At 37.7% G+C, this 9,169-nt stretch overlaps 1 protein-coding gene across 1 annotated transcript; it reads right to left on the bottom strand.

Moving 5' to 3' along the window:
* Positions 1 to 7,921: 7,921 nt before the first annotated feature.
* On the bottom strand, positions 7,922 to 8,926 carry LOC141901132 (uncharacterized). The gene has a single exon (XM_074788231.1). It carries the CDS (start codon positions 8,924 to 8,926, stop codon positions 7,922 to 7,924), a length of 1,005 nt encoding a protein of 334 aa, XP_074644332.1.
* Between the last annotated feature and the right edge of the window lie 243 nt (positions 8,927 to 9,169).

The following is a 9,169-nucleotide window of genomic DNA, read 5'->3' as shown; positions in this document are numbered from 1 at the left end:
AAACTGCCTGTTATTCTGACAAAAGACTCCGAGAACATGTTCCACCTATCGCCTTTGTTAGACAATCAGATATCATTTGTAAATCCAAATCGTCATTCGGACACCCGCAGCGACACTAATACACATTTACGTGGACGTCGCAGTTTACAGATCACACACGACTCTTCAATATAGATTTTTTGATATATCTCACTTCCCTTAAATTCATCGAATCGGTTGTAGTGGTAATGTTAAAAGCGATATCCGCGTTATTTTTCTCGAGGCATTCTACATATTTTAAGTTTAAAAATATTCCCGTGGAAAATATGAATAACTCATTAATTGTGTTTCAAGATAGAAATCATATTTCGTAAAACCATCAATTACGCAAACAACGACTATTAGATTTTCGCAAGTGTCTGTGTATCTCTATCATAAATTCTTACACGTGAAATATAGGTAAAATGGAAATGTTCTTATAACAAAACGGTTTTATATATAATATAATATATTGTCGGTGCACCCCCTTCTAAGAACCGCTTAGAGGATTTTAAGTGTATGTATATGGCATTTTGTGTTTGCCTATTTTCAGATGAGAAATATAATTCTTGTTGATAAGGGAGGGAGAGAATTATAGAGAGGGAGCGGGGAGCAAGCTGGCAGAGGTAGTTGGGGGGGGGATTTCTATTTTCGATTGCAGTTCAAATAGTTTTTCCAATGCCCTTTTTTTCTGTTTGGAATAGAATGAACTCGATATCGGTTTTTATGGCATGCGTCGTCACTTTCGGCAACAAATAATTCCGAGAAAGTCTACGGTATTTGAGAATCTACCAGCTGTTTACTCACATCGCTGATGATTAAAAAAAAAGAAAGAAAAAAAAATAAGTAAAACATTGAGTAATCAACTTTTTGCGTGAAGTTGACGCCCAACAGATGTCTCTTTTCTCACGACAAATTGCATAAAAACGTGCAATAGACGTTCGTTGTAATTTATGGTATTTATTTTCGGTTCTTTAACTACCCACGATCAAGCACTCAGCGTATTCTAACCGATGAATTACCGAACTATCTACGAGACGCGATCGTCACGTATTCGAATATTATCAGTCTCAGCTGTAAACACAACATCGTGATCTGTACGAATCTTCGACGGTTTTTACGTTGATAGACTGGTCTATAGATTAACGAAGCCGTATACGACTCGAATGTTTATTCGCAGCGGCAGATGGACGGCCAGAAGAGGAAATCTCCAGCGACCAATAAATTATACCCCGCCAATAGTTTAAAACCAGTCTCTGATAGAAAATTGATAATTTGTGTACCTCGAAGGGTAGGTGATTTATTCATATTGTATCGATTAGATAAACGTTATATGCATCAGGAGAATTGAGAAGCGGCAACTCGTAAATTTACCTTCCTGACATATCAATAAAAAAATGCCGTTATCAGTCACAGGCACTGGCCTTTTAGACATTTTTATTAATCGAATGCGTTATACTTAGGTTGATAGAATACGCCGACCTCGATCAATATCGTCATTTAGCCAAAAAAGTTACCAATCATCTTGGGTAGTTTTTGTGACGTATCAACCGGGTAATGGACTTGGTTTTTGAATAAAAGCTCCGCTACATTTACTCTTCAGGTACTCGTAATTCTACGCAGTAATAATGAAGTGGTCTGATACACGTTCACAACGCGGTCAAGAGACGATTTTAGTTCGCCAGACGTGACTCGTTCTGTGAAAAATATTGCGAAAAAGTACATTCGAATTTTAGGTATATTATATTTAACTTAGTGAACCCGTTCTGTTTGGCCCAGTGATATAGGAGGAAAATCCACTTTCGTTTCATCATTATATTACGTTTCTCCAGCTTCCGTAAGAATGCAAAACATATTTCGTTTTTTTGTGTCAATAAATTGTTTGATTTGATTCGTTTTCGGTGCTGAATCTCCGAAAGGCCGTTTGAAGAGCATGCGATGTTTGCGATAGATTTCGTCAATTTTCTTCGTAAATTGTGTAAAACTGGTCGATGCTGTTTGGATTGCATGACATATAAACGACGTGGAAAGAGAATCGTATCCCTATCGACTTCTGAGCGCAGCCATCTCGCAAATCAAATCGCCAAATTGCTCCCTCGTTGAGTAGACTGGTTGACGGTCGTTCGCAAAAAACGATCGTAAAAATCAGTGCTCGTCAATGCATTTCTCCAATAAATTGCAAAAACCCCTCATTCAAAAACTGTTCTAGAACCGTGTGTGGAAAACTCCGGGGATTCTAGAACTGTGTACTCCGGAGAGTCTTCAACCATAACGGAGTACTCCGGAGAGTCTAGAATCGTAACGGAGTACTCTGGAGAATCTAGAACTGAAACGGAGTACTCCGGAGAGTCTAGAATCGTAATGGAGTACTCCGGGGAGTCTAGGATCGTAACAGAGTACTCCGGAGTGTCTAGAATCGTAAAGGAGTACTCCGGAGAGTAGAATCTTAACGGAGTACTCCGGAGAGTAGAGCCGTAACGGAGTACGAGGAACTTTGTTATTTCTATTCAAGCTGAATTCTGACAAAAAAGTAATCGGTATCGCATTCTCCTGGGGCTAAGATAAAAGTTTAATGAAATTTCCAACAAATTGGTAATTTTTATACTTAGCGAAGCTTTAAAGCTCTATTAGTTAATGGCATAGCAGATAATGGTGATTTTCATAATAACTTTATGAGAATTAGTGCATGAATGATAGTGTAACTGTTTATCGTCTATTAGATTATGTGTATTTAGGAACATCTGGATAGCGCAATAAATCTGCATTAGAAAATCTCATCCTAGAAAATTCTGCTGAGAAGATTTTATACTAGAATTACTGTAATATACTCTATAATGTAATGTGATGTACAGTTCATTTTTTATTCTGTCACTGTGGAAAATGTATATATGAACCTTGTAATTGCTAGAACTCTTTTGTCATGACGCAATCATAATATTGCTGTAAAATGGAAAAATACTACCACGCAGAAACTGTAGATGAAATATCATAGAGCAGGACGAAAAAATGTATGTTTAAAAAAAAATTATGTAATTTATATCTAATTCATGTTTATTAGCAAAATAAAGAATGAATATAATAAAAAAAAGAATACATATGTGAATTATGTAATGGGATTATTGGGGATGAATTTAATTGTCTGTTCCACTTTTTGAATAGGAGTTAAGAATTTCATCGAGACAAGAGATTTTTCATTTCGAATACGAATCATATATAATGCAAACTGGAAATCGAGTCAAATCTGTGTGTGCTTGTAGAATTATGAAACATATATACATGATCCATTCCGATTTTATACGGGTCTAAGCCATTTTTTGTAAGTATAGCACTCGTGAAACCAAGAGTTTGTCCAATTAAGTAAAGTAAAGAAAACTCGTTACAATTTCATCATGATTTCATTGGAGATGAAATGTTCATTTTCTAATTCGTCATCGGTGTGTAATCTTCTCTCGGGCTTCCTATACCTTACTTCTTATCCGTTGGTATTTCTTACTCGTGGACAAATCCAACCTTGCCGTCGGGAAATTTACTACCGTCCAGGAAGCATCGATCAGAACGTGTGAATGCATAGAGGTTTATCCGTATTCTCTCGGCGGGTCTTTACGCCAAATACATTGCCATTATGAATGGTCTCTCTCGTATGGCCGAGTCGCTTAAGTAGCATTTAGTTGCAAAATGCTCTCGAATGACCCGAATTTTACGATGATTCCTCTATTACGTTGCCTCAGGCAACAGATTCTAAACCCGACCACTTTTCGCCTTTTTAAGACTGTTTTATCTGCGAGTGCACGAAAAACCTTTACGTAAGCGCCTTTTGTGACATTTTGCAGAAAATTTGCACGTTATTGCCTTCTTAACGGACAGTGGTGCAGTAGGATTCACTAGCAGAATATATTGTTCTTTTAATGCATTGTGTATGATCGTAGGATAATTATTATCAATTATCATAATCATCAACAACATCAGTTGTCAGTGTGTGTAATCAATTAATAATGTTGTTATTCGATGATGATTGAGGGTGTCCGTTATGGAACGTCTGTATGATCTCACGCGTCCTGACGAATTACCGTCTTATCACTAGTGACATATGATTGATGCGCTTCCTCCGCGTATCGCGTATCAGTCACAAACAACCCATCGTCATCGTAGAAGGGAAATATTCCATAATTACTGAATTCATAAATACGTACTAAAAAACCGACATTCTGGGATTGGCTCAAAAGATAATTAATGCCGAAGCAAAAAAAAAGATTGCAAGGAAGGATTGATAGGAAGGAAGGTGTTTTCCACTTTCTTGGGCAACTGGCGAATGTTCTTTATCTCTAATAGAACTCGCAGTTTCATTTTATGATTTAATCCCTGGTAGAAAATTCATACTAAGTTTCATCCATTCTGACATCCTTTGTTCAATATGTCAAAGCACTATCAACTCCCACTGCTTGTTTCACATCGTTGATGAATTTTCCAACGTATTTTTCCATCTTTGATATTTTAATGGATTCTAACGGAATCATCCACGAAAACGATAACAGCTACGTATGTTTGAACATCAAAAACAAATGCGTTACGAAACACATCGTTTCGCTGTTCAAGAAGCGCAAGCAATTAAGGCGAGAGTCAGACGACAGGCCTCATACCGAGTAAAGGAGTCAGGTGCCAGTGTCATCAATAGAACCAACTCACTTTCACTACTAGTACAGTCTTCGCACGTAATGTGACTGCCACCTATCGCGCGTCCTCATATTTTCGTAATAATGACACGCTGTGTTTTCATATTATTCGCCATATTCTTAAGATGATCGCCATCATTTTCCTTTTTTTATCGCTTACGAAAATATGTTGTTCTCCCTCAGTTTTTTAGAACAAAGGCCACTTATAGACTATAGTAACTGGAAAATGCTAATCATTTTCTGGTGAGACTATCGGAGACTTCTGTTTTCGCCAATATTTTCGGTATTTTCGAGAAGTTCCTCTAAATTCTATGCATCTATATATTTGTACATTTGAAAAGTTTCGATTCCACGAAACGGCTGTATGGAAGCAGCCATACATCCTCAAAGTCCTATTACAAGATCTATACACGATAAATGAGACGAGATATCACCTCGTGAAAGTAGTGTCACGTTTAATGTATTTCCATAAGCGAGGCGGCCAAGGATTCGAATAGATTCTCTGTATTAATCACGATTCTCTTCAAGAATTACTAAACATAGACGTAACACCTACATTGACATTGATATAACATGATTGTTTGATGTACAAGTCGTTTGTTTGAGGTGTGGTGAACAGGCTCTAAACTATTTACGCCCAGTTTCCCAAAAAGGAACGTTTTATTCTGAGAAACTGACATAACATCTAAATAAAACAGGTGGAATCTATTTGAACGTAAAATAGCTGAATTACCCGAACTTCAGGATTAGAATTTCTAAAATGTTTCTTTTTTCGATGAAGTTGTTGTCGAGTTGGCTGGTGATGTGTAGTCGGTTTGTTCTTGGCAAATCTAGTGTTTTTAAAAGTTAACTAGTCTGTTATTTCCCTTTGGTGTGATCAGTGGATGGCTCAGCCTTATCTTTAATGAACAGGTTATCTACATTAGCGCTCCGCAGGGAGGCCCTAAGTACTTGCCAGTTAAAAAGTCGAATGAGCTCTCTTCAAATGCCAACTACGTCTCTGTCATAAGACTGTCAAGTTGTTTGGTTTCTTTTACAGAAACCGTACTTTCATAGTATATTCAACTATAGGAGAACAGGACAATTGAGCTCTTTAGACGAACACAGATATCATTAGACAGCAAATTCTGCTGAACCATACGCTAGTTCAGTGCGGCCGGTCTAATAGACACAATTGCTGTAATTTGTTCGGAAATTTTGGATAACATGATAATTGTGTATGGAGAGAGCGAATGCAAACAGTAATCGGCCTAAATTGCTCGATATTCCAATCGGATTTTGCGGCTTCCCTCTCTAAAAAAAGATGAGTGACATACTCGAGCTGAACTACGCGAAGAAAACGAATTAATGTGTTTAGTAATTTCATGCGGTAACCGTCGATAAAAATCCCTTTAATCATTAATACTCAATTTACCCAGCAATTCATGAGAATTAGCGCTTGTGTTCAAATCATAATTAATCATGCTGACTTTCATCTATCAACGTCACTTTTGGAATGTAATACAAAGTTACCGTTGTCGCGTAGGCTACCCGGCGTTGCTAACGTACCGTACAATCAACCTGTTGTATTTCACACATTACGTCAGAATGTATACCCGTGATCCATCTTTTCCAAAATCCGTGTCGACATGTCGACGGACCGATCAATTCCCTCGCAAAATGGTCAACAACGTTTACACTCAATAATGATTAATATGATTTTAAACATCCCTTATAACGTGCATCGAGTATAACAGTAAATTTGCACAATATAACGGAGCTATTATCCTATATTGTATAATCACCAGTAAGATAAACCAATGTTGAGATGATGAATGATTCTGAGGTCCACAGATTGCCAGCATTAATTTCCGTTTTATTCAAATAAACCGAAGTCAATTTTTGGTTTTCGTAATATCAACTCTTAGTTCGTTCTCGCGTCGGAACGCTTAGATTTAGCTGTAGTGCTATCAAGGATTGTTTTCAATATATCGATCAAAAATCTCGTCATATATAGCAAATCTGGTCATACCAAAAATACATAAAAATACATAATCCTCTTTCATACCCATTGTGATTACTATTGTTTTATAATTATTATACCGTTCAACAAGATGACTTGTGGCAAATATAGACTGTTTGATCGAGCAGTATCCTGTGAGAATAACGAGGTAGGATGATATAATCATAGCTTGGTGTAGTAATCATTTCTGGTATCAAATAGATAACTATAAAACAATTCCGGAAATTACATTAGCCCGTTTGAGTTGAGGACACGGAAATGAGTGATAACGCGAGAACGCTTGGCCACCACGCATAAAGGTACTTTCATAATTACTACAAACAGTAATCTTCAGATAAGGCTTCAGATTAATGTTCAGATTTTTGGTGGCCATCCTATAAAAACTGTGTATCCTGAGACTGGCTGGTAGTAACTCACCACGAAAACTAGTGTCATCAGTGACTACAGGTGGGAGAACTAGTATAATTGTAGACACAACTGCTTCCGGGACTGGGGGAACAGCTGGTGAACCATGATATCATTTCGAACAAAATTCTTCAACATTCTGAAAAACCTTTATTTTTACAAAAAAAGCACATCTGCATGAAAGAAAGAATTTTTATGAACAGAAAACGAAGTTTTATGGAATACATAATATTTCTATGCAAAAAACGAAGCTTCCGATTTAAAAGTATTTGTATATACAGTACATTTATACACCGCATCTCCCGAACAGAAACATTTCATATATACGCAGCTTAAGGCACTGAATGGATGAACACATAATCCAGTTATGTCACCTCTCTCCATCCAGGTATTACCGATACGTGTATAGGAATAATATATATTCATAAATCTTTCATGAACGCAAATAAGTCATATACGTAATAAGTAATACCCACTTTTATAACATTATTTTCGCTGTCGTAGTGGGTAAGATGATTACCAAGTGCAGGAAACTATCTTTGCATTATTAAAAACCAAATATCTGTGACTAGAAGGTCAGTAGCGGTTCACGTTTCTGCTATCCGTGCACTTACAAACGGCTTTTGCGACCGCATCAAGTCAGATTCAATACATCGATTTAATCGAAGCTTTTTTCGGTGAAATATGTATATATATATATATATACGAGTTTGCGATCATGCAAACTCACTGCGTTCATCGGAAATTTACGGTCAAATATTTGGTAAAGCGATGATTATTTTCTCATTCTTTCGAGGGCAAAAAGGCAAATGAAATGATTTTGTTTTTACGCGACCTCGGATTCTATCCCGACCGGTTGCATTGGTCGTTTGTCTTGTAAACATGGCCATCTGGTTACATTCTCATAAAAAGTCGACCGCAAACTGCTCAGACACGCGAAATAGATGATTGGATTGAACGCGTAGCAGGTCAACAGAACATCTTTGAAGATCATTTGCTGTACGATCGTGGTCGGGCCTACTTGTGGCAGAATTCCAGATAATTCAATAATGATATATTCTACATGTAGATATTTGTCCGGTAGAATCATCGCCAGATGCGTCACCACGACGATCAGTACGGCTAATGAAACACAGCTTTCGTCCTTATGATTGCCGAGATCGCGAATACCCACTCGTCGCTCCCTGGGCAGATTTTTAATCACATATCGCACTATGAACTGCACGTAAAGAATCAACATCAACACAGCAAGTACACCGAGTAAGAGAATAGGTATGAGTACAGCGATTAGTGCATCTACGTAAGCAAATATCCTATTAGCCTTTTGGAAGGCGTGGAGGACCGTACAGCCGATTATAGGGTTGATACCAAATGTCCAAAGACACATGGTGTACAGAAGACAACCGGCAAGACTTATAATTGTCACGTAAAGGTTCATCAGGAATTTCGTTATTTTTCTAGTTTCCCAGATCTGATGGCCCATGGCGAAAATTCTCTCAGAGACAAGTCCAACCAGGAACCAGGCGACGAGAAAGTTAAACGCGTATGTCCCGTACATGCTCACCTGACAGATACCTGTCACCGATTTTGCATCTACTTTCGCTCGACTCTTCAACCAATGGAATATGTGCACTAAAAGACAGCCGATTTCAGCACCGGATAAGGCGGGTAAACAACCTGAGAATTTTCTCACTTTTGCGCGTTTATACGTGTGTATGAGCACACTGTTCAGGAATATTCCGAAACTTATCACAAACGGTTCGTAATACTTACTAAAACAGGCCTGAGCTTCGACCGTATTCGAGCGAAGCACAGTGAAACGCGGCGGCATCGTTTGATTGATGTGGCCAGAAAAATTTGATTTCGGTACATCCATAATATCAGTTGAATTTAGAGGCTTCAATACGGTCTATTGAGAAGCATAGTTTCCTCAGCTAAGATGTATCCATTCATTGAACGTTCGACTTTTAATCAATTCAACGTCGTAGACTATTTCCAGAACAGATGCTCGATCTGGCTTGTTCTTCGAGAGAAAAAAATATCCTTGATGAATATTGCGTTTTTCTGAATATTT

This window comes from Tubulanus polymorphus, chromosome 3 (genome assembly GCF_964204645.1).
Source record: "Tubulanus polymorphus chromosome 3, tnTubPoly1.2, whole genome shotgun sequence".
Taxonomy (NCBI): domain Eukaryota; kingdom Metazoa; phylum Nemertea; class Palaeonemertea; order Tubulaniformes; family Tubulanidae; genus Tubulanus; species Tubulanus polymorphus.
Note: the sequence above shows the minus strand (reverse complement) of the source record. Positions and strands in the feature narration are given on the sequence as shown.